The sequence below is a fragment of the Narcine bancroftii genome, chromosome 6 (genome assembly GCF_036971445.1).
Source record: "Narcine bancroftii isolate sNarBan1 chromosome 6, sNarBan1.hap1, whole genome shotgun sequence".
Taxonomy (NCBI): Eukaryota; Metazoa; Chordata; class Chondrichthyes; order Torpediniformes; family Narcinidae; genus Narcine; species Narcine bancroftii.
The window spans coordinates 12848065-12875524 of NC_091474.1; the positions used below are offsets into that span (position 1 = coordinate 12848065).

The following is a 27460-nucleotide window of genomic DNA, read 5'->3' on the forward strand; positions in this document are numbered from 1 at the left end:
GCAGGAACTCAGCGGGTCTCACTGTCAAGATTACTGACCTTTTGGGCCTAAGCTCGTCTTCAAGTTATGAGCAAAAAGCAGGTAGGTGCCTGCATTGAAAGAAAGGGCAGACTAACGGACAAAAGGTGTTAATTGGATATGGCAAGGAGGACAGGAGAGAGGAAAGATGAGAATTAATTTGGGGGTGGGGGAGGCTTGAAATTGGCTATCTGAATACAGAACTAGGGGAAAGCACAGGCCGGTTTGGAACTGATCTGGCAAATGGTGTTGACAGGACAGGGTGAGACAATCTGACGTGGAATGGTGCCGGCATCTTGGCCCTGAAAGGCTGACGGAGCTTCAGACCATGTCCTAAGAACCATTACACAATGAGGCTCAAGCGCACCTAAAAGGAATACGTCTGAGTTGAGATGACATTGGAGAACGGTCCACCACACCGGAAAGGACCATTGAGCACCTAGTGGGGTAAGGAGGGACATGGTGATCAGAATGAGAGGAAGTGCATCCCATTTGATTTTGAGGGCCTGAAAAACCAAATTTTCAAACACAGATGACATCACTTGTGCAATTTATTTATATTGACGACTTGAATGGTGAGGGATAGTTTTTTTTGTCTTTACAGTAAAACATGTTTTCTGAAAATGAAACTTGGTCCCCCTAGTAAATCCAAAAAGTCGTTTCTTGCTTTTGTTGCATTATATTTTGAATTCTACATGTAAATCAGGTTAACTCTTCAAATAACAGCCTGAAGAGTGATGTGAACCGACTTAGCATTAATTTTCTGCAAGTGGATGACTTCAAAGAAGAAACATTACATCTATTTATTGCTTTGAGATTATCATCTACTTCTAGTTCACTGACTAAAGATTATACTATGCTGCACAATTTAAAGTATCTTTGAATTTCATTGGAAACATTCAAACTTCTTTAACTGAATCAATATTTTCTGCATAGGATCATCATTTGGGATTGTTGTTAAATGTTAACGATTATAACTCATTATTAGTTTAAAACTAAACTCTTACTGATGCGATTTTACCTGACATCATATATGTTGTCTTATTCAGCTATAGGGTTTTGAGTCTTTGGCAAGGCTAGGACTTATCGGCCTAAAAGCTAAAAAATAAAACTGCGAGAGGAACTCAGCAAGTCAGGCAACAACTGCAGAAGGAAAAAGACATCCAATCTTTTGGGTCAAGAACCTGTATCAGATCTGCATTATTGCCCAAATTTTAAACCTGTTTGACAACATGCCAATGAACCACCCTAGGTCTTTGCAATATAGGCCCATCCCAGATGGAATCAGCCTATGGCCTGATCTTGATGCCCACAGTCCTTGCTGGTCAGCATTCTTACGTTGAATGTGAAGGGCTGATTTGGTGAAATCTCAGACTCAAGGAGGAATTGAGGACTTGTCTACTGAGCCTCAATGATGCATCTTTTAAATTTTAACGTTTAAAAACTAAAACAATGGATGTAAATGAAATGAATTTTAAAAGTGACCAGAATTAATTTACAGCAGAGAAATAATTAAAGCATCAAAATAAGTAAAACATTACTTCATATTTTCCTCTCAAATTCCATGCTGGAAATCTCAATTCATCTGACTGTGAACTCTAGTTCTACATTGATATGATGGTCATTGATGGAAAGGTAGATTCCCCAGTGAAATGCTGTGTGATCCTTGCAAGAGAGGGCTCCATTGGAGGACTCAGGTGATGGAACGGAGTGATAGGTGAGCCCCTGCCTGTCATTCAGCTTGATTTAGACCTAATTGCAGGGAATGGCTGAAGGGTGGTCGTTGTGCATTTCAGAGTTGTCCATCACAATAAAAATTGTTCTGGAATTTGCTGAAGGCATTATATTCATTCAGATGACTGTAATAAATTCATTATATTCAATGGTTTGAAATGATTATTTGCAAATAGAAGGAATACAAGATATTTTGATTACATTGCAAAGATTCCCATGACATTAATTCGATCAGATATTCCAAGCAGTAAGGAAACCTCAAATATAGTTTTTGACAAATTGTTTCTTATTAACCCATTTTCCTTGCTATTAACCATGCAAATATTAAATTCCCATTTCAATTAGTATTCTAAGTATTTCTGAGAAAAATCATTTGAGCTTTTGCAGCAGTAAACATTAAAATGAATGGTGATTATGCAAGGAAACATTCGCTTGCATATCTCATTAATAATAAGTTAACATATTTCACTAATAAGCAAGTCCAGTAATAATATTCTTAATAGGTTTAATTTCATTGTAAATGATGATAAATTGAGAGCTTTTTCATTACTTATTATTGAAATAGTGGACAAAACTGGCAATTTGATCATCTATAATTGCACTTCAGAACGTGATGGTGAGCCTTCCATCATAACTGCTTACTGACCATAACCTGAAGTTAGCCGTAATTGCTACCAGGCAGAGACATTAAGGATTTTAACCCAATAATTATAAAAGTATGTTGATATGTATTCCACATGTGAAATGTGAATGATCTTGAGAGAAGTTTGGGACGGGTGATATTCTTCTGGTTCTTCCTTCCTTTGTTCTTCCAGGTGATAAAATTATAAGATCCAAGAGCAACATTAGGCCATTCAGCCCATTGAATCTGCTCTTCCAGTTAAATTATTGCTCATGCACTTTTCCTTTCAACCCAATTCTATTGCCGTCACCCTGTAACCTTTGATCCCCTCACGAATAAGGAAGCTATCAACCTCTGCTTTAAATATCCCCAATCTCTTGGCCTCCGCAGCTGTCGGTGGCAAGGAATTCAACATATTCACCACCTTTTGGCTGAAGAATCTTCTCATCACTGTTTTTAAAGGAATTCCCTTTTATTCTGAGGCCTTGTGCTCTGGCTCAAGACTCTCCCACTATGGGAAATATGTTCTCCTTGTCCACTCTATCTAGCCCTTTCAAACTTTCAGTATGTTCCGATGACATCTCCCCACTACCCCCCCCCCCCACCCCATCTTCTGAACTCCAGTGAGTTCAAGCCCAGGGCTATCAAGCACTCCTCGTATGTTAACCCTCTCAAGTTCCTGTGATAATTCCCAAAAACCTCTCCAATGCCAATTTATCCTTCTGCAGATGGGACCCAAAACTCCTTCCAATACTCAAAATATAGTTTAGCCATTGCTTTGTAAATCTTGAGCATTACATCTTTGCTTTTATATCCTAGCTCTCTGTAAATGAACGCTAACATTGCTTTAGTTGCGACTGACTCAACATGCAAGTTAACCTTCAGAGAATCATGAACTTGGACTCCAAAGTCCCTTTAGATCTCCGCTTTCTTAATTCTCTCCCCATTCACAAAACAGTTCATTTTTTTTATTCCTTCGACCAAAGTTCGTCGCCATGCACTTCACTATGCTGCATTCCACCTGCTACTTCTCTGCACGTTCTAACTTCAGTTCCAGTGAATATAAATAGTTCAGTTGGGGCTCAATCTTCCTCCGACAACTGGCTCTTAAGGAACCTTCTTCTCTGCCGACTGCAGAGTTTAATTAAAAGTGAAACTGACATACAGTGTGCACTCAATCAGAACTTGTTTATTCTAAATTCCAGAAGGTAAGGAATCCTACATTGTTATTTCATACTGGTCCAGACACTCCAAAGCAAAGAGTTTGACACCCTGGAATTTTTGTTTGGGACTTAATCAGTTGTCAAGATAGACATATACCTATTCATCTTGCACTATGAGAACTTGTGAAAGAGAGGGTATTTGTGTGGTTTCACCTTTGTAATTGAGTACAATATCTGCCACTGCTCAATATTTATAATTTTCCATGGCTCATTATGTAAAGGAAGCAGAAAACTGTCATCCTTAAAATAAGTAAAAGAATACTAAGCAACTGGACAGTCTGTCCAACATGTGATTCAAATTGATACCCTTTTTAGTTTGCAGTAGGCATGTGTTGCGATGGCTCAGGTGTATGACTCTGTGAAGGCTCCACATTTTCTTGTGTGTGGGACCTGGATTAAAACCTTTGGATGCACACCCTCACAACTTCATCATGATTGACTGTCAAAAATCACCCTGCTTAATAATGCATTTCTTTGTGTTATAACCAGATGATGGAGGGGTCACTCCCTTTCGCTGTATCAGGATGCATTTTAAGTAGTAATTTGAATGCAATTTCACTGCCAGCATTCAATTTTCACGTTCATCCAAGAAGAGGCCATGAGCGCAGGGATCTAGTGTAAAGACAGACATGTTCACATCCTCCCATATTGAAATATCTGAAAGAAGGAGGGAAATGAAGCTGACCACATCTTTGATGGACACTGAATTATTTTGGGAAAGAATATCAGCTACTTTAAATTTGGTGACACAAAAAGAGCAATTGGTTTTTAATTCACTTTACACTCGACTTGTTTGAGAATGCAAATTAACCATTTTTCTTGGGAATTATGAGGTGAGATGGGTGGTGAACTGCTGAACTGTATTGTATTCCTGATTTCCTGCTCCGCCTTGTCCCGTGAGTGTACCTGCGGCCCCTCCCTCTTTTGTCCTTGTATAAAGCCTCCATCACCCTGACCCTTCCACAGAAAGCCCGGGCTACGACACAGGATGAGGTCCTTGTCCATTGTGGATAAAAGCCAGTAGATCAGTGACTCAGTCTCGGCCTCTCGAGTTATTTACTGCGTGTCAAGATGCTGAATAAAACTATTCTTACAGATCACTGATGAAGCTTAATATTAATTGCAGCTAACCGTAGCTACCCATTCGCAGAATTGCATGTCTGAAAATTGTCCCCTATCACACTTGCATGTTGAGTTTATCTTACATACATTCATGACAAAGCAGCTGAATAGGCTTTTGATCCACTGTATTCATTGACATTTTAGTTTGGCTGTAAAATGCATATGATCCACATGCATTGAATAGGGACAGCTCAGGCAAATATTCAAAGTTCTCTATTTTTATAAACACAATAAATAAGTGGAAGTTATATCATTTTATAGCTCTGCATTGTGAAATACAAATAGTGGGTTTTGTATTACTTCCCTTTGCATTGACAGGCCAAAAGGCGTAGGTGTTTTTTTTATTATTTTGCAAATATATTCTTGCTCTACAACCGTCCATAACTACAAATGTTTTATTCGAGATGTATTTTAAAACAGTTTCTTTCAAAGAAACAGCTGAAAACACCACAAAAGCAATGATGTTTGATTGCAATTGGATGAACAGCTTGGTTTCCTGGATGAACAATTGAAATTCTTTGCTCTTCTGCCTTTTGACCTGAGTTTTTGACTTTGAGGAGAACATTTCCCCCATATTTTTCCTACCAAAGGGGACTGCCATAATTAGAAGAAATTGAATTTCATTTTGCTTTATCTATTCAGCCCATGAGCCTATTCTATCTACTGCTTTTGGTTTAGTTCGGCTTTTATTCCCAGAACTGGTCATGACAATAGTTTACCACTTCCTGCCAAGCTGAGGAACATAAGTTACCTTCTACTCTGATTGGCAGTCCTCTCTGAGAACTTTATGCTATAGAATGTAATCCAGGCTCAGGAAAGCCAGAGTCCTTGGAATTCAGAACTACTTTCTTAACTAAACAAAGAGAATTGAACCTGAGAGTTATGATCTGACCTGACAAACACCCCAATGCTTAAAAAATATTTATATCAAGGATTCTATTAAACTTATATGATTTGTTCATACATGCATAATAGAGTGGTGCAATTCCATTGGTTGCTTTTTTTTACCTGATATTTTTGTTGTAATACGGGAGGTGACGGGCAGTCCAAATCCTTTCACTGTGCTTGCTCTTATTGTGAAAGAGTACGTTGTGCCTGGATAAAGCCCGACAAACAAATGGTGTGTCTCATTCCGTTGTTTGAACACTCTCCCTTTTTGGCTAGAAAGTTCCACGTTAGGATCAAAGGAACCAGCAGCCTTATAGGTGATCTGAAGAGAAATAAAAGCCCCTGTTATGAGCTGCAAATTAAATATCTGCAATAGTCCATTTACTGTTTGGAACATTTTGAAGCAAAGGTATAAATCTTGTTACTTTATTCGGTTGGTCCGTAGTGTACACAAAGAATTGCAATTGTGAGTGAATGAGGCCTTTACAGTTGCCACTCACAATAGTGCCTCTAACATTCAAGGCCTATGATTTATTTAATAGTGGCCTATTTCCTAGCTTTTTGCTGCTGTATCTAGTAATTTAGAGCAATCACAAATGAGCTGCCAAGTTAGTACAACTTGAACTTCCTACTTGCAACTTATTGCAATAATAAAACTTGCAATAATAAAAGATTATGAACATGTTAATTTATGAATCTGGAACATTTTTCCATTCTTCTTTATATGAATCTATATTCTAATTTCTATTTATAGATAAAAACACAAATTGGGCAGCAGGTCTAACACATTATCACATAAAATTTCTACATGTAATCTTTTCACTGGGTGGAAACAGAAACAGGTCCCTTTGGACATTTTAGTTTGTGCCAAACCATTTTTTCTGTGCCTAGTCCCACTTTTTACTTATAAGCAACATCAATCATTCTATATAAGATTACATTTTGCTGGAGCCTAGAATTACAGTTATTAAAAGAAAGTGTTTGGTATACCATTTATCCAGTGACGCTGGAGATATACAGGTATACCCCGCTATCCGAAAGTAGAGTGTTCCTATGAAACCTATCGTAAGCCAAAATAGCGTAAAGCGAAGCAATTACCACTAATTTAGGGGGAATTTTTTTGAGCATTCCCAGTCCCAAAAAATAATTCACCAGATCATACCAAATAACAGATAAAACAACATTAACATATAGCAAAAGCAGGAATGATAAATACACAGCATATATGAAGTAGAATAATGTGCTTTTTCACTTACCAGAATTGGGAAGACAGTGAGTTTTGACAGCCCCGCCGGCCGTGCGCTGACAACCTCACCTGCCGCCCTCTGACCGCCCCGCCGACTGCCCTGTGATCTCCCCACTGGCCGCCCTGTGACTGCCCCACTGGCTGCCCTGTGATCTCCCCATTGGCTGCCCTGTAACCACCCCACTGGCTGCCCTGTGACTGCCATGCCAGCCGCATTTTCGTAAAAGTGATAACAGGTTTCTTTGGAAAAACAAATCTGCATAAAGCAAGTATTCATAAAGCGAGGTATGCCTTGTATTTTATGGTAATGGAATGCACAAACTATTGAAAAATGCCCAAAAATCGTAAGAAAACATTTGGATTCATATTTTCAGATAGCACAGCGTTGTTACGAGCAACATAACGAGCAGTGAGTGCTTACTACATACTGCAGATATATTGCTCAGTTGCAGTTGAATTTCAAGTCTCAAGAAGCTAAATATTTATTTCCCTGCAACAGGATATTTCTGCATGATTTCTGATCTGGTGCTCAGTGAAAGACACCATTATATTAAGATGCAATGTCCTAGAGGGTGTACTGAAAATTGCAGTACAGCAAACAAATGCTTTCATTTGTCCATCAATATTTATAAAATAAAAAGCACAAAAGTACTAACATGAAAGGATAATTTATAATGTGACAATTTTCAGTACATCTGTAGTCAGGAAACATTATTTTGAAGAAGAAAAGCACGGCTGGTATATCAGTGGTTGAATGTAAATGTCACACTCACTCAATGATTCTTGAAAGAGAATGTCACACCACAAATAAATTATGGGTTATTTTACAGTGAATACATGTGTGAATTGGTATTGTGCAAAGAAGACAAAGCAAGGTTCAATATTTTCTGGTGCAATCTAATTTTCATGTTGTTTCCAATGAAATGTTTTTATTTTTCAGAATAGTCAGGGAACTAACAGTGAAGCAAACATTGTTAATGGCCTTATCTAAAATGTGGTTCCAACCTGGGATCCCTGTGTCCAGGTCAAGTTCTGAATTTTGTTGCTCTGAATCGAAACAGGATCGACATATTTTGATTGTAAAGGTTGGAGGTGAAATTACATTTCCATTTGTAATCCAGAGCCCAAAACTATTCAAGATAAACAGTTTCAAATGTATGTTAAAGTTTAAATTGGTTTCAAGATTCTGTTCCCAATATAAGAGAAGGAATGGTGCATGATTTATATATTTTCTGTGAAAGAAAACTTAATTTCTTAGGTACTAGATTGAACATATCAGCATTTATGAAAAAATATCAAGCCTAGTTCAGTAATTGGCATCCCAATAATTGGTTTCAAAATTAGTTAATGGTCAAACTATGACTTTAATAGTCTTTTTTTCCTTCAGTAAGATAACATTGACATTCTTCATTTAACTTCTTACCCAAAAAATGGCAGATCCATTGAAGGTGGCACAGTTGGTGCAGCAGTTAGCACAACACTTTGAGATCACAAGTAACCCAGCCTTGAATCTGGCGTTGTCTGTAAGGAGTATGCAAATTCTCCCCCGTGACTTGAGTGGGTTTTCCCAGGAACTCTGGTTTCCTCCCTCCCTCCAAAATGTATGGGTTGGTAGGTTAATTGGGTCTATTTGGGCGGAATGGATTTCATGGGCTAGAAAGGCCTTGTACCATGTTATATGGTTAAATTTTAAATTTTAAAAAGTCCAATTGTGTAATGCTCCCTCGGTGATATACAAGAATGACAGCCTGGGGTTTGTGACATGGATTCTGAAAAGGTGCTTCAACCCACAACTTATCTGATTTAGAGGCAAATGATCCACAGAGAATAAAATAAGATTTCATTTAAAATTCAGTATCATTTTATCTGTCCCTCCCTTGGCAAAACTGTATTTCTAGTACATGTGCTATCGCCTTAAATCCATTACTCACTGGCATATAAAAAAAAATTATTGCAATTCATTTGAACTAGAATTGCAACCTCTGATTTCCCCAAAGCCGAGGTTCTGCCTAGACATAATTCAGTCTTTCAATTCAGATTCATTTTGTCTTTTCTCTCAATAGCACAGAAATTAAATGGAAACCTGTAATAAATTTAAGCATGAGGCACATGTTTAAGTTTGTAGAAAGTCTAAATTAGGAAAATGGAGAAGAAGAACTAATATTATGAAGCACCAAAACACAGTCATTTTTTTTTCCTCTTGATTGCAAGAACTGGAAAGAAACCAGGATTTGCAAACTGGCTTGAATTTTGCTGGGATAAGATATTTTGTAACTTGTCATTTGGATCTTCTCCTGCAAGTACTCTTAACTTAGAACCATTTTCCATATGAATGATTGGATATGTGAGTTGACACTGGGCCAAAGTGTGCTTAATTCAACCCTCCACTCACATCCTTCGCCAGAACCAAAGCTTTGATCCTAACATTATCCTTTTCAAAGGCACTTCAGCATTTCAAATTTCTGGTGATTTACTGAGGATCGTGTGAAAGTTTGTTTCACATGTAATCCAGTCAGTCAGCCCATGTATAGTACAGCAATAAAAACACAGAATTGGGTGCAGGGTTACACAGAGAGATCAGTTGTTTTTTGAGTGTAAGAATAATTTCAAAGTCTGATTCAAGTTGTGAAATAAACTTTCCTTAATACATGATCACACATTCATGTATTTTCTTCTCAACCAAAGGAAGAAGAATAGAGGGTAGAAGGCAATAGTATCTTAAATGTTAAAAGGCATTTGAAACAGAATAAACATATTTAAATAATTACAAAAAATAAAAAGTAATTATACACAAGTGATGAAACTATACTGAGCTTAGTGTTCTCAAGTGCATCTATTTCAATGTAAGGAGTATTGTCGTAAAGGGAAATTAACTTAGAGCACGCGGAATTATGATATTTTGGCCAATAGAGGAACTTAGTTGCAGGAGGGGCAATGCTCAATGCTCCGCGGTTCCGTCGTTTCAAATGCAATCGAGTCGGTGGGTTAAAAATTGCTCGTTGGGGAAAATATCACAGCTGTGCTCAGACTATATGTGTGGTGCTCAGCAATGGGAAAGGCCTGGCCTTTAATGGGGTGAAATTTTGAGAGTAATTTTGTATGTTATCATAAGGATTAAAGATAAAAGTTCACAGGAACCTTGGTTTTTGAGGGACATTGGGGATCTTCTTAAGAACAAATGAGAAAGCGTCAATCCAAAGCGTACAAGTGTTTCAAACAACGGAGGCCGTAATTATTAATGTTCTATTGAGCAAATTAACAACTTAAAAACAAAGAACGTACAGGCTCAAGGGGCACAAATATTTGAAAGCAAGTATAGGAAACAAGGAGCAAATGAGGTACTCTAGGAATATAAAAATGCAGGAAAAAATTTAAGAGGAAAATCAGGGCGGCTAAAAGAAGACATGAGGTTGCTTTGGAGACAAGGTGAAAGAAAATCCTAAGGACTTCAACAGGTATATTAAGAGCAAAAAGATAGTCGGGGTCAAAATTGGGCCTCTTGAAGATCAGAGTGGTCGGCTTTGCATGGAACCGGAAGAGATGAGGAAGAACTTAAATAGTTTTTTTTGCATCTGTCTGGGCAAGTGAGGCAGTGAGGTCATGGAATCTGCACAAAAGTAACCCTGGAAATTATAGGCGGATGAGCCTGATGTCAGTAGGAGGTAAATTATTGGAAGGCATTCTAAGAGATTGGACATATAAGTATTTGGATGGCCAGGGACTAATTAGGGATAATCAACATGGCTTTGTGCGTGGAAGGTTGTGTTTAATCAATCTTACAGAGCTTTTTGAGGAGGTTACCAGGAAAGTTGATGAAAAAAAGGCTGTGATGTTGTCAACATGGACTTTATTAAGGTCTTTGACAAAGTCCCATATGGGAGGTTAATCAAGAAAGTTCAGTCGCTCGATATTCAAGGTGAGATAGTAAACTGGATTTGGCATTGAGTGTTTGGAAGAAGCCAGAGTGTGGTAGTGGATGATTCCTCTTTGATTGGTGGCCTATGATTAGTGGGTGCCTCAGGAATCGGTGCTGGGTCGATTATTTTATATCAATCATCGAGATCAGCCCTTCTCAATGGAGATCTTGACAGACCCCGAGGGGCAACAGCACATTTAAGTAAAAGCTTTGTTTTCTTTTCACTTCGGAGCATAGATATTATTCATGCCCCACTAGTTGCCAACTATACAACAGGCAATCTCAAGCAACGAGAAAATTCACCTATCTGGCATCTACCAATCCCCAGAGGTGCCGGATACCAAGGGTTTTATTGTATTGAGTGTAGGAGTTGAGTTGTTATGGAAAAGTTGTACAAGACATTTATGAGCCCAAATGTGGAGTATTGTGTAATACTCTGGCCACCTATCTGCAGAAAAGATAGCAATAGCATTAAAAGAATGCAGAGAAGATTTACTGTGATGTTGCTGAGACTTTAGGAGAGGACTTTAGTTCCTGGAGTGTCGAAGAATGAGGGAAAATTTGATAGAGGTATGTAAAATTATGAATGGCAAAGATATAGTAAATTCAAGTCAACTTTTTCTATTGAGAATAGGTGAGATACAAACTAGAAGATGTTGATTAAGGGTGAAAAGGAGAAATTTAGGGGGATCATTAACAGAATGTGGTGGGAGTCTTGAATTAGCAGCCATCTGAAGTGGTGAATGCAGGTTCAATTTTAATATTTAAGAAAAATTTGGGCAGATACATGAATGGGAGGGCTATGGAGGGACATGGAATGGAAGCAGGCCAGTGGGACTAGGCAGAATAATAGTTTGGCACAGACTAGAAGGGCCAAAGGGCCTATTTTCTATGTTCTATGGTTCTGTAAACAAATTAAAGCATGAATATCAAATGAAATTTGAAAAAAAAAAAAAAAATTCTGAACCTGAATTGGTTAATTCCACCAGTAATTCTGCAGAAAAATCCAGCCCAATGAGAGTTTTCTAACCGTGGATGCTGCCTGACCTGCTGAGCTCCTCCAGCAGCTCATTGTGTGCTCAAGATTCAAGCATCTGCAGTTTTATGTGGGTTTTTTTTTCCCTAAATAAACAGCATCCAGTTAAAGACGCAAAAATGAATTGCATTCTTTAATTTTTTTTTAAGTACCGGCACTTTGATGAATAATTTCTCATTAAAGCAACTCCACCAAAATCAGCTCGCTATGCATCTCTGTTCTCTTTTGAGACATTTCCAGAATTTTAAAAGAAAATTGCCTCTGGGATGCCTTCAGCGGAGAGTGACAAAACTGCACAAACACGTCTTCCTTTTACCCTCACACAGGTCATCATCAACCCTGACTATTTATGAACTTTCATCTAAACATTTGTGTCTGATAGCTTTTGTGACTATGTTATCGGTATGTTGATATTTCTCCCCACAATTCTTGAAAATAACCCCCAGAATTTTTTTCACCAAAAACCCTAAATCATAAATTTCTAGTTGTACTTTTCATGAAATACCCGTTATTCATGTTTTATAATGTACACAAATCATTCCAAAAAAGCATCATGCTTCAGAGTTTTAACACAGTCAGAATCTTTAGTTAATGTGGGACCAAAGATGATTAAGGAAATGACTTTAGGTTGAATCAAAATTAATCTCATGGGTATCTTCCATGATTGGGTGCAACTAGCTGATCAGCATGAATCATTCTTCAAATATAAATATCTTACTTATATATCCATTGAGAGGAAAGCGTGTGCTTAACAATAATCTGGATTTAATTAGTTTTATCATTTTGGATAATGCTAGGACCCAGAGCTCCAAGTGATAAATCTCATTAGTTATTGGTCAACCTTCAATTCTTCAGGTGTCAAAAAACCAAGAAACAGAAAAAGTGAATGAGGTTGATTTACCTCATAGAGAGTAATTATTCCATTGGTTTCATTTGGTGGTTTCCATTGTAGATATATCTTCTCTTCAAATGGGCCTCCTTGAATTGATTCCAAGGGTACTAGGCCTGGCACTGTTAGGCATAAAGAAAAACAAAGTTTAAAAAAAAGTTTCAGTCAATCGGATGGCTTGAAAATCTTGCCAGTTATATCAGTCTCTAATATGTATTCAAACATGCACATCCCTTTGGGTCTGTCCATGGAACTTGTCTTTCTAACATGTTGCATGGTTATGACTTTAAGAAATGTTATCCTGTCAATGTTTCGACAATCAGCAATATGACGAGAAAGAGAAAAGTAATCTTTAAGCCAAAGTATCCTCTAAAACTGATGATAAACTGGATCTACATTGGAGTTGTTGAATCCTTGTATGAAATACAATTACATTTCCATTAAAATTGATAAAAATTAATCAACATTTTGTCTATTTTCTGATTTTGTGTTTTTACAGTTGACACATTCACCAAGATGGAACAAAAATGTATAAAACAGTGTAACTGCGACAGTTGAAATCCTTACCTGATTACTTGCTCTTTTACAGAGAACCGAACATGAGTGAGTGTGTGTGTGTGTGTGTGTGTGTGTGTGTGTGTGTGTGTGTGTGTGTGTGTGTGTGTGTGTGTGTGTGAGTGTTTACTTAGGTCAGAGGAACAGATTATAAGTGGAGCAGCTTTTAATTTATTGACAGACTTCAAGAGGAAAAACATCTCTTTATGTTTGTCATGCTGTTTATGACTTTGAGTCCACAGAGAGGAACTGTTTTATAAGTTGATTAGTTAAATGCAAAACATTGCTGAGATATTGACTGGAAGGACTCTGATATTTCTGTTTAATTTATTCAAATGGTTGCTAATTAATCTGACATTTAACAAAACAGAGATGAATTATTCATGACATTTACACGGTGTAAATAAAAACAGTAATTTAAAGAGTGACAACTAATAAATAAACCAATGCCAATTTGGAAATAAAAAATGACCCACTGCTTGACAGGAAGTCAGCAAGACTTTCTGGAACTGACAAGTTATTGACAAAGAAAAAGAATGAATTTGTTTCGTAATATGATGAGTTAGATTCATTTGTCAATGCCAACTTGCAAGTGTTAAAACTGGCACAAAGCGAGCATTAATTTATGACTTCATTACTTTTCAGATTTGTTTTCTTCTTCCACTAGGTTGAGATGAAGAGTTATGAAGTTAGTACTGCTTGTGAGGAAGAATGTTTACTTTTATCTCCCCATGCAAACTAGGATGCTTCACAACCTATTGACTTTCCTTTTAGTCAGTGGAGACCTCAGCCATGGAGTGCAAAGGCAGGTTGGATAGCAATCCATCACCACTGGTTATTTGCCTTGAAAAATATTCCCCATTGAACTGTCTTTATTTAGGAGGCCTGTTCACTGTATCCATTCAAAGCTGAGATTGATAGCTATTTTTTGGATGAACATGGAGATGGTGTGGGAGAGAAAAGCTGAGGTCCAGATTTATTGAGCAGTGGTGAATACTTAAGGGTCACTATTAGAATATTTCTCTTCTTGTTTTTTTCTACTTCATAAAAAAAGAAACAGTTCACATCCCACCACATTGGATTTTGAACCTAGTTATAATAGCTATGCTCTTTTCACTCCTGCAATCAATAATGAACTGAGTAACAGTGTTTGGATATTATTCTAACATGCAGCCTTTCATACAACAGTAAAATCTGAATATTTATAACCAAACTTAATGAGGGGCTAGAATTCTAGATAATCCTGCATAAGAGTTGCTGCAGAAAAATGTATCCACAGGACCATAAGGGTGGCTGAGAGGATCAATGGAATCTCCACGCCCCCCCCACCACACCACCCCAATCAATGTGAATAACTGGGATCATTGTCTAAAGGGGGTATGCAAAGTAATTAAGGACCCCTACCACCTGCACACAGCATCTTTCAGCAACTCCTATCAGGAAAGATATACCAGAATATCAGAGCCAGAACCATCAGGCTGAGGAATGGCTTCTTCCCACGGGCAATGAGAATGTAGACCAACCAAAGGAAATGCTCACATGAACCATCTGAGGCTCTCATACTTACTGAACAATATTTATTTATTTGTATATATAAATACTTCTCCTGCAAATGTATTGTTTGTCTGTATGTGTTATGTCTTCTTGTAAGTCTGTGTGGTTTGCTCCGAGCACTGGAGAACTCTGTTTCGTTGGGTTGCTCTTGTACAATCAGATGACGATAAATTTGACTTAATTTGTTGTCCAGTTCACCAGAAGATGGGGAGTTTGCACAAAAATCCAGGCTGACCTTCCAGAGTAACGGTAAGGGAATGTTGTTAGGAGGTGATGCCTTTAAGATAATAACCAAGGCCTTGTTTGTTCTCAGGCTGTTGAAAGAATTCTTCTGTCACAACTTGGATGGGGTGTTACACCTGGCGAAATGTCCAAGATTTATCTGCCCCTCATCTGGTTCTTTCTGAACATCATGCCACTCCCTCCCCCGTACCTCGCACCACCCCTGCAACAGACCCACCCCTCTACATGCCACTATATACTGGCAATCATTCCAGCTACCCCCTCAGTCCTGATGGACGGTGTCAAATAACAAACTGTCCACCTTTTACTTCCACTAATGTTGCTTGATCCACTAAGTTCTTCCAGCATTTTGTTTTTGTTCTCGATTCTAACATCTGCAGTATCTTTTATCTGCATGCACTACATTTAATGCACTACATTTATTTACATCACCTACATCATTGATAGTCCCAAGGACAACTGAGAGGCAAGCACATAGAAATAAGGCCAGTTTTAGGCTCCCCTCCACCCTCACTTTGAAATTTATCTCCCTTCATTCATTGCTGCTAGATCCCAGTCCCAGAACGTCCAACCAACACCAGTGTGGAAGCTCCTCCAGGAAATGCATGGCAACTGCTCAAGAAGATGATGGCATGAACTTAACAAGGGTTATCCGAATGGACAATAAATGTTGACATTCCAGTGTTGCCAGTGTCATAAATAAATAAATTCTAAGGACAAATTCAAAGCACTTGATTGGCGCATGAACTGGATGAGAATGCTCTGAGCCACGGACAGAAGCATTACCTACTGAGTTAACAGCTTCAAATACTCAGCCATCATTTAGTCGATCATCCAAATTCTTAAGGACTCATATGCCAGTCATGGAAATAAGATAATGAGTCTGAATCTCAACACATTTACTCATTATGGATAGTCATTTAGCTCATCATGTCCATACCAGCTCCCAACAGAGCAATCTCATCAGTCCTATTCCTCCCTTCTTATTCATCTGCCATTCTAATATTTATTATCACCCAGATGCCAATCAATTCCCCTGTGGTTCTTTTTCCAATTACCTACACCTGAAGGTCATTCACAGTGGCTAATTGCTTCAACAAGATGTATTTGGCATGTGGAAGGAAACTGGAGCACCCAGCCTTGAACCCACATGGCCACAGGAAGGACATGCAAATTCCACAAGACAAGACCTGAGGTCAGAACTGAGCCGGACCCATAGAGTTGTGAGACAGCTCCACTAACTGCTGTGTTAACATGCTGTCCTAGATTGAATAAATAGTTCAGGATCAAACTTAAAGTGTTCTATTCTTGAACTACCTTCCAGCAGTTGAATTAATTATTCAGGGCACACATTTGGAAAACAAAAATCAACCATGATTATTTTAAAAATGATTCATCCTTATAGATGCAGGCTGTATCAACAGCTTTCTCCACTGATAGGAACCAAATGCATTCTTGTGGAGGTTAGAATTCACATACCCAGTGGGTGTACCAGCTGCCACCAGACTGGTAAATGTAGGAATTCCCACCTTTGTGACCCCCTGGTCTTTTGAGTTCCTAGCTCATCGTTTGCCATGCCTTATGTGCCTTTCTACTTAACTCCCACAAATAGCAGGAAACCTTCCAGCATTCATTGCAAATATTCCCCAAAATGTCAGTTAGTATCCATAAGCTGCAGATATGGGAATCCTGAGTAGACAGAGAACTGCTTGAGGAACTCAGCAAGTCAGACAGCATCCATGGGTAGAAATGACATTTGAAAACCTGCCATCTCCTGAAATCCAAGGTTTTATAGAGTTAGGCATACCAAGTCTGCAGATGGCTTTTGTATGTTGTTGCAGTAAAAGAAAATGAAATGAAAATAAAAATACCAATATTATCACTGATTCTTCTGAAGTTTCTCATCTTCCTGCTTAAATTTTACTTGTCACTCAATAACAAAGAGAACTCAGGTTTCTTACATCTTTTGTTTTCTGAATGCAATCACTGAACTACCTCTCCCATGCCACTGCTCTATTTGAAAGCCAGTCTCTGTGTGGTTATTTATGAGACTCAGGATATACAGTTGTTAGTTGACTTGTTCAAACTACTGACATGATCGTTTTATTCCATTCAAAAACATTGTAACATCAGGTGGGCAAATGTGGGGTAAATTAGGTTTCTCATGACGTGGAAGTACAACTCCGATGATCCAAAATCCTCAGTTATTCAACATTTTTTTGACCTGGACATGACATCTGTTTCGCTCTGAATTTTTTTTCGGATAATTGAGGATTTCATAAAAATCGTAGATCCTCATTTATTCAAAATATTTTGAAGCTGAAATGACATCATTTCGCCTCTGAAAAATTTTGGATAAATGAGGATATCAGAAACAACTGGAAATCATCAGTCATCCAAAACAAAAAATTTCGGAGCTGAACTGACGTCACAGGTTGAAAACATTTGGAATTTCGGAAAAACCTCTGAGGAGAATTGAGTTTTTTTTTGTGTTGGATTTATCTTTTTTTGTTCAGTTGTTCTTTTGCTGAGAATTTTTAAAAAATTATTCTTAAAAAGCCTTCCCTTGTTGTTTGTTTTTGTTTAAACACTGTTACAAGTCATTTGCTGTTGCTACTGGGCTGTTTTAGAGAAAAAGGCAAGTTATCCAAAAATATCATTTATCCGAAATAGGTCCAGGCCAACCACTTCAGATAATCGGAGTTGCACTATATTTATATTCAAGTTTTGAAGTAAAGCCGAAGTCCCCACTTTTACATTCAAGTTGCCAATGTAATTACAAACTATTCCAATAATTTTTAATGAACAGGGACTTCATGTCATATATATTTCAATTGTGCCAACCATTAGAAATGCACTCATTATATATTTGGAACAACACGTAACAAATTTGGTATCTGACAAATGCTGAATTTACCTCCATTCTGATATTGTCAGAAAAAATGATGGGAGAATAAAATAGCTGAAGATTCCATGTCATCTTGCCTTTTCAAAACTGCCTGGTGGCTGACACTGGTATAATGAAGGTTTTATCCAATTTAGCTGCGTGCACTTGAAAGTTGCAATTACATTGTAACTCAGACTACTAAAGGATACTCACTGTTGTGGGAGTTAGTAGAAAGGCACTCTATTGAATGTAGTTGTTGAATTATAACTTTGCAGCCGTGTATATTTAAATAGGTGGAAATGACTTCAGCTTACTAATCACAGAGCACTGATGGCAGAGGGAATACTTGAAGTAGAAAAAGGGTTGAGAACCACTGCCTTAGAGGGAACAGTTGTGGTGAGTTAGCATCTGAAGTTTAAGATTATTGAAGACTACAATTTTAATACTGGTTATCAAACTACTGTGAATTAATAGCAAAAGTGGTGGTACATAATAAATGAGAAATGTGCACATTATTAGAAATGCTTTATTGAGTTTGATTAGAAATTGCTGTTTGCAATATCAAGTCCATTATTCAATATGATTAATGAAAAAATAATTGTTTTGGAATATAAATAATGTGTGAGCACTTTCCTCAGCACAAAATATAACATTTAAAATGATTTACACAAATTATTAAATACAAAAAAAAGTGCCCCTTGAATATGTTTACGATATTAGCAAAGCAATGGTCCTTTGTTTAATAACTCATATATGGGACTATGTCAATTTGTGATTTCGAGTTTCTGATGAAGGAAAAATGTAAATTGGATTGAATTAGCGGAAGAGGATACATATTTCAGTTTTAAATTAAAGTTATTTATCAGGATTGTGACTGGTATAAAATGTAAGTAACCATAACAGACCACTGAAGAGCTGGCTCTGAATGGGCAACTAAAGCGGCATCATCTGCAAAGAGTAGTTCACGGACAAGTTTCTCTTGTGTCTTGGTGTGAGCTTGCAGGCGCCTCAGATTGAAGAGACTGCCATCCGTGCGGTACCGGATGTAAACAGCGTCTTCATTGTTGGGGTCTTTCATGGCTTGGTTCAGCATCATGCTGAAGAAGATTGAAAAGAGGGTTGGTGCGAGAACACAGCCTTGCTTCACGCCATTGTTAATGGAGAAGGGTTCAGAGAGCTCATTGCTGTATCTGACCTGACCTTGTTGGTTTTCGTGCAGTTGGATAATCATGTTGAGGAACTTTGGGGGACATCCGATGCGCTCTAGTATTTGCCAAAGCCCTTTCCTGCTCACGGTGTCGAAGGCTTTGGTGAGGTCAACAAAGGTGATGTAGAGTCCTTTGTTTTGTTCTCTACACTTTTCTTGGAGCTGTCTGAGGGCAAAGACCATGTCAGTGGTTCCTCTGTTAGCGCGAAAGCCGCACTGTGATTCTGGGAGAATATTCTCAGTGACACTAGGTATTATTCTATTTAGTAGAATCCTAGCGAAGATTTTGCCTGCAATGGAGAGCAACGTGATTCCCCTGTAGTTTGAGCAGTCTGATTTCTCGCCTTTGTTTTTGTACAGGGTGATGATGGTGGCATCACGAAGATCCTGAGGCAGTTTACCTTGGTCCCAACAAAGCTTGAAAAACTCATGCAGTTTGGCATGCAGAGTTTTGCCGCCAGCCTTCCAGACTTCTGGGGGGATTCCATCCATACCTGCTGCTTTGCCACTTTTCAGTTGTTCGATTGCCTTATATGTCTCATCCAGGGTGGGAACCTCATCCAGCTCTAGCCTTAGGGGCTGTTGAGGGAGCTGGAGCAGGGCGGAATCTTGGACTGAGCGGTTGGTACTGAAAAGAGATTGGAAGTGTTCTGACCATCGGTTGAGGATGGAGATCTTGTCGCTGAGGAGGACTTTGCCGTCTGAGCTGCGCAGCGGGCTTTGGACTTGGGGTGAGGGGCCGTACACAGCCTTTAGAGCCTCGTAGAAACCCCTGAAGTTGCCAATGTCCGCGCTGAGCTGTGTTCGTTTGGCGAGGCTAGTCCACCACTCATTTTGGATCTCCCGGAGTTTGCGCTGAAGATGGCTGCATGCGCGACGGAAGGCTTGTTTCTTCTCTGGACAGGACGGCTTTGTAAGGTGAGCCTGGTGGGCAGCTCGCTTCTTTGCCAGCAGCTCCTGGATTTCCTGGCTGTTTTCGTCAAACCAGTCCTTGTTTTTCCTGGAGGAGAAGCCCAGTACCTCTTCAGTGGATTGCAGTATGGTAGTCTTCAACTGATCCCAGAGGGTTTCAGCGGACGGGTCCGTGAGGCGGGTTGCAACGTCGAGCTTTGCTTTGAGGTTTGCCTGGAAGTTTCCTCTCGCTTCGTCTGACTGCAGTTTTCCAACATTGAACCTCTTTCTGGGCTCTTCAGCGCTTGACGTCCTGCTTTGCGGAAACTGCCAAAATGTTTGGCCTGGAAGTCAGCCTGAAGAAAACTGAGGTCCTCCATCAGCCAGCTCCCCACCATGACTACCAGCCCCCCCACATCTCCATCGGGCACACAAAACTCAAAACGGTCAACCAGTTTACCTATCTCGGCTGCACCATTTCATCAGATGCAAGGATCGACAATGAGATAGACAACAGACTCGCCAAGGCAAATAGCGCCTTTGGAAGACTACACAAAAGAGTCTGGAAAAACAACCAACTGAAAAACCTCACAAAGATAAGCGTATACAGAGCCGTTGTCATACCCACACTCCTGTTCGGCTCCGAATCATGGGTCCTCTACCGGCACCACCTACGGCTCCTAGAACGCTTCCACCAGCGTTGTCTCCGCTCCATCCTCAACATCCATTGGAGCGCTCACACCCCTAACGTCGAGGTACTCGAGATGGCAGAGGTCGACAGCATCGAGTCCACGCTGCTGAAGATCCAGCTGCGCTGGATGGGTCACGTCTCCAGAATGGAGGACCATCGCCTTCCCAAGATCGTATTATATGGCGAGCTCTCCACTGGCCACCGTGACAGAGGTGCACCAAAGAAAAGGTACAAGGACTGCCTAAAGAAATCTCTTGGTGCCTGCCACATTGACCACCGCCAGTGGGCTGATAACGCCTCAAACCGTGCATCTTGGCGCCTCACAGTTTGGCGGGCAGCAGCCTCCTTTGAAGAAGACCGCAGAGCCCACCTCACTGACAAAAGGCAAAGGAGGAAAAACCCAACACCCAACCCCAACCCACCAATTTTCCCTTGCAACCGCTGCAATCGTGTCTGCCTGTCCCGCATCGGACTGGTCAGCCACAAACGAGCCTGCAGCTGACGTGGACTTTTTACCCCCTCCATAAATCTTCGTCCGCGAAGCCAAGCCAAAGAAAATAACAGACCACTGCTAAATGTTGTTTACATCTGAGAGCTAGCTATTTATCAGTGACTCTTGAGATTGAAGTCTCACTGAACGTGAAATATAAATTCTGCAAATATATGCATCATGTTTAATTGAAAGAGTAAACATAGGAAATGGGCAAATCAATGTTCGTGAACATTTTTCCCTGTTGAGGAAAAAAACTGAAGGTCTGTCACAATAATCTTGCTCCCCGGCATTTATGGTGCTTGGAGAAACACAGCACAGCTGCTGTAATCATCACAATGCGTACTTATCTGAAAAACATTTAGACTCAATTTCATCAGATGCTTCTACACTTTCTCAGGGAATAACTCCTAACTTGCTGAGGAAGAAATTAAACGGAGTCCTGTATCTAATATAATTAAGCATTATCAATCATAAAAACTCAAAATGTCGAAGCACGTGATCAAAGGCAGAAAGACTGGAAATCAAAATGAACAGCTCCCAGGCATAAAGATTTAAAATAAAATGGCATTACATAGATCAAGAAGAATGATTACAACTCCATAAGTCCTATAATGAAAGGAGTAAAAGATAAATAGACAACTGGTGTGTTGAATAATGGACTTGATATTGCAAACAGCAATTTCTAATCAAACTCAATAAAGCATTTCTAATAATGTGCACATTTCTCATTTATTATGTACCACCACTTTTGCTATTAATTCACAGTAGTTTGATAACCAGTATTAAAATTGTAGTCTTCAATAATCTTAAACTTCAGATGCTAACTCACCACAACTGTTCCCTCTAAGGCAGTGGTTCTCAACCCTTTTCTACTTCAAGTATTCCCTCTGCTATCAGTGCTCTGTGATTAGTAAGGGACTGCTTATAGTGGTCTGTGGGTGGAAAGGAAAAGGTTGAAAACCACTGTTTTAATTGTACCTAATTGACTTGTGCAGTTTCCTCACTCCAAAGAAATGGGCCAATTCCAATTTTTCTTGAGCAAAGTATTTCAGTAATAATTGGGTCTAGAGCAGTGATTCTCAACCTTCCCTTCCCACTCACAGACCACCTTAAGCAATCCCTTACTAATCACAGAGCACCGATGGCAAAGGGAATACTTAAAGTGGTATGTGAATGGAAAGAAAAAGGTTGAGTACCACTGGTCTAACCTATAATTATAAACTACTTCATGCTAATTTTATGGGTATTAACATTTCCTTGCATGACAACACAGAATATCTAATTTTAAATAAAAACTAATGATTTTAGCTTCCACATTAATGATTTGGTTATATTCCAATCTTAATTTAAATTTTAATGTTTTAAGGTTGATTGAAAGTTGATTCTATCTAAAAATTCTATGATGTGATTTGGTGTCCAGCTGCCTTGATAAATTCACAGGAGTTGAATAACATGACTTTTTCCTGCAAGTGACAAGTAAAAAGCAGAATACTACAAATGCTGAAAATCTGGAGTTAAACAGACATGCAGGAATTACGAAACAGCTCAGTCAACATCTGTGGAGAGAGAGGCATGGAAAGGTATCCATACTCTTGTCAGACCAGCTGCTGAAGGGTGATCACACTGAAAGGTTAATTCTTTTTCTCTCTCCACAGATAAAACCCAACTTGCTGAGGTTTTCCAGTATTTTCTAATACCTAGAGGCAATGAGATTATAAAACAAAAAGTTAAGATCTCATGATAGAGATTGCTAGATCTCTGTTATGAGCTTAATTTACTGTCAGCATGAAGAAATAACACTTCATCAGGACCCGAAATACTGGGCCAAGTTGCCCATAAACAAGCCGTAGCACGGTGCAGCAGTTGGCCTTTCGAGCTTTCTTTGCCTTTCAATTAAATCATGGCTGATCATCTATTATTAGCACTCTCAATCCACACCCCTTATGGATTTTGTCTGTAGCCATGGAGTCAGAAGGGCATACAACACAAAAGCAGACCCTTGACCCCACCCAGCCCATGCCATTCATCCATCGATACTAATCCCATTTACTAGCACTTGGAATGGAGCTTGCCCTGCTTTGGTGATATAAATGCTCATCTTGTTGTGAAAGTCTCAGCCACCCTCACTCTCCCAGTTTGTGAATTCTGAAAAAATGACAACCGATCCTTCCGTATACATGCGCGTGTAATAGTCAAACTTTGTGGACCAATTTTTAGGATGAGATTTACGGAGTTGACTATTACATGCATGCTACTTTTGAATGCGGTAAGCAGGGGTGCCGTGCTGATGGAGTTCACCGGAGTTCCGTTCTGGCACCTCAGGCAGCAGCTCCAGGCACCTCACGGGGCAGCTCCAGGCACCTCCTTGTTGCTATGTCGGTGAGCTTTGGTGCTAAAGAATTAGCACTGCACCCCTGGGGTGGTAAGCTATTTGTCTCCTTTTCAAAAATGACAGAAATAAAGTATTTGTTTAATTGCTCAGCTATTTCATTGGTCCCCATGGTGAATTCTGACATTTCTTGACTGTGGAGGGTCTTCACTTGACTTAACTATCTTTTACTTCCTTTCTACAAATTTGCAGAACTGATTTAATGCAACATTTAACAACTCAGGTAATATTCCATGCAAACCAAGGGTCAATGTTATTTTTTCAGTATGTATATTTATACCTCTATTTCTGTATATTTAATTCAAATATTTCATTGTGCTGCCAAATGGCAAAGAACGTTACAAAGATAATATTTGAAACCAACTATTTTAATTTTTAAATATTTATTTCTCATCAATATTATAATAGTAAAATATTAAATTTACTTAAGAGATTATTATGTTGGTGTACCGAAAAAATTCACACAAATGGTGAATTCTTTCATCATTCATATTTGATGGATTAATAGATGTATTAAAATAGCAAACAAGACATTTTTGGAAGACTTTTAACTCACATAAGATCAATATTACTGAAATTGATATTGTATTGTCTTTACCAGTGATGCAACAAAGCATTGGGGTTTGAAGGTAGGAGTATAACAAGCAACTCTGAAAGACAAAGCTGTATGAAAAGGAAAGAAGTTCTGAACCATTGAACATACAACACGGACAGACCCTTTAGTCTATCTAGTGTGATTTGAAAATATTATTCTGCCTAGTCCCATTTACCTGCACCTCCATATCCTTCCTGTCCATGTACTTATCAATCTATTAATATCAAGTTCTACATTCATCACTTTTGCTGACAGCTCATTTCATCCACTCACCAACCTCTGAGTGAACAAGTTCCTCCCCTTAAACATTCCACTGTTCATCCTCATCCTAGGCCCTCCAATTCTTGTCTCATCTTACCTCAATGGAAAAGTCTGTGTTCATTTACCCTATCTAGAGTCCTCATGATTTACTATTTCTCTATCAAATCTCCCATCATTCTGTGACACTTCAGGAAATAAAGTCCTAACCTATTCTTTCCCTATAAATTAGCTCTTCAAATCCCGACAACATCCAATTCTTCTCTGTACTCCTTTTAATCTTATTGACCTGGAGTTAGGTTACCAAAATTGCACACAATATTCCACATTTCACCTCACCAATGTAACCAACATAACATACCAATTACTGTACTCAATACTTTGATTTATGAAGGCAAATGTGCCAAAAGCACTCCTTGTAGCCCTATTTACGTGTGACAACACTTCCAAGGAATTATGTATCAGCATTCCCAGATCCCTCTATTTTACTACCCTCCACAGTGCCCTACCATTTACTGTGTAACTCTTAACTTGGTATCTCCTCCCAAAGAGAACCAGCTCAAATTTATCCACATTAAATTTCATCTGCCTTTTTGCATCTTATTTTTTCCAGCTGTACCAGATCTCACTGCAAGCTTTGAAAGCTCCCCTGCCCACTACTCCCCAATCTTAGTGTCACCTGCAAATTTGCTGATGCAGTTTGCCACATTATCATCCAGATCATTGATATAGCTGACAAACAACAATGGAATCAACACTAATCCCCGAGCACACCATAAGTCACGGGCCTCAAGTCAGAGAGGTATTTGTCCATGACCACGCTCTGGCTTCAACTGCAAAACCAAAGTTTAATCTAATTTACTACCTCATCCTGAATACTTAGTGACTGATCCTTCTTGACCAACCTTCCATGCGGGACATGGTCAATAGCCTTTCTAAAGTCTATGTGGACAATATTTACTGCCTTTCTTTCATCATCATTCCTGGTAACGGCAAAAAAAGTCTAAGATTGGTTGGACATGACCTACCATGTACAAATCCAAGTTGAGTATTCTCAATGCTTATATTTAGGCAAACAAAATCCATCTTGAGGAACTGATTTAAATGATTCTAGCATTTCCTGTGACAATTTTGTGGCTTGTGAAAAATTATCATCCTGAAACATTAACTCTCTCTCTTTGACAGATGCATGCTGTGAAATTTGGTTGAAAAAGCAACTTTGGATATAATGCTATGAGAAGCTTTGTAATGTTTCATACACCAATCATTGAAGATTTGGCATACCAAGTGAGTGGGGTTACAGAGCTAACTTGCTGTACTGAGCTATGCAGCATCAGTAAATGCTTTATTTTTATTAATCATTTATTGACCCCTTATAAAACACTGTCCACTGAGCAAACATTATGCACATGTGCCAGTCAATAATGAGGGAGCCAATCTTTTATTTATATCTATTTTCTTTCTGTATATTTTCCTTATCTTTACAGTCAGATTATATGTAAACTCTCTCTCTGACCAGACCTCACGTTGGTCTTGGGGTTGCTATTTTCCACTTATATTTCCACTTTTATTTCATCAGTATTCACTCAGGAAATGGGCACATCATTGTGGGAAGTAAAGAAAACAAGCAGCGAGGTCATGGAACCTATAGATATTAAAGAGGAGGAAGTGCTTGCTGCCTTAAATAAATAAGGGTGGATAACTCCCCAAGGCCTGACAAGATATTCCCTCAGAATTTGAGGGAGGCTAGTGTTGAAATTACAGGGGCTCTGGCAGAAATATTTAAAATGTCCTAAGCCATGGTGGTTGTACTGACAATAACCACACCAGCAGTGCGAGTATAAGACAGCTTTAATAAACTAATATGTACACTAAGAGGTTTGACTCTGCAAGACAAACCTGGAAGGCTAGACTGTAGCTCTGGTCACCGAGATGACCCCTGGTGACCTATTGGTGTAATTACATATCACCACGGTGGTGTTGGAGGATTAGAGGATGGCTCATATTTTTCTGTTGTTTAAAAATGTCTCCAAACGTAACCCTGGAAATTATATGCCAGCGAGCCTGACATCAGTAGTTGGTAAATTATTGGAAGGTGTTCTAAGAGATTGGAAATACAATTATTTGGAGAGCCAGAAACAAATTGGAGATAGTCAACATGGCTTTGTGCATGGTAGATCGTTTGAGTTTTTTGAGGTTACCAGGAAAATTGATGAAGGAAAGGCTGTGGATATTGTCTGCATGGATTTTAGTAAGGCCTTTGATAAGAAAAGGCTACATGGACTTTAGAAGAGTCTTTGACAAGGGAGGGAGGTTAGTCAGGAAGATACAGGCACTAGGTATACATGGTGAAATAGTGAAATGGATTCAACAATGGCTGGATGGGAGAAGCAGAGAGTAGAGTTGGATGATTGTTTCTCAGACTGGAGGCCTGTGACTACTGGTGTTCCTCATGGTTCAATGTTGGGACCATTGTTGTTTCTCACCAATATCAATGATCTTGATGATAATGTGATAAATTGGATCAGCAGGTTTGCAGATGACACAAAGATTGGGGGCATTGTGGACAGCGAATAAGGTTTTCAAAGCTTGCAGAGGGATCACCAGCTAGTAAAGTGGGCTGAAAATGGCAGATGGAATTTAATGCAGACAAGTGTGAGGTGTTGCATTTTGGAAGGACAAGAAAAGAAAGGAATGGTCGGGCACTGAGAAGTGTGGTAGAAGAGGGATCTTGGAATACAGATACATAATTCCCTGAAAGTGGCAGCACTGGTGGATAGGGTTGTAAAGAGATTTTTTGGCATATTGGTCTTCATAAATCAAAACATTGAGTATAGGAGTTGGGATGTTATGGTAAAGTTGTATAAGACATTGGGGAGGCCAAATTTAGAGTGATGTGTGCAAAGAAAGATTAAAAAGGTTAGGACTTTATTCCCTGGAGTGTGGAAGAATGAGGGGAGATTTGATAGAAGTATTTAAAATTATGAGGGGGAAAGACAGAGT

The 27460-nt window shown here is 39.0% G+C and overlaps 1 protein-coding gene across 25 annotated transcripts in view; it reads right to left on the reverse strand.

Annotated features, from left to right (window-relative positions):
* Positions 1-27460, reverse strand: part of ptprt (protein tyrosine phosphatase receptor type T) — a 1055968-nt gene that overhangs the window by 368448 nt on the left and 660060 nt on the right. For all 25 annotated transcript variants that reach the window (XR_011339907.1, XR_011339906.1, XR_011339908.1 and 22 more), the window contains 2 exons: positions 12707-12816; positions 5728-5929 (listed from right to left, as the gene is read on the reverse strand). Coding sequence is in view for 21 of the 25 variants with exons in the window: in XM_069884025.1 (XP_069740126.1) it covers positions 5728-5929; positions 12707-12816 (312 nt within the window). In the remaining 4 variants the exon portion in view is untranslated. The remainder of the gene's footprint in view (positions 1-5727; positions 5930-12706; positions 12817-27460) is intronic.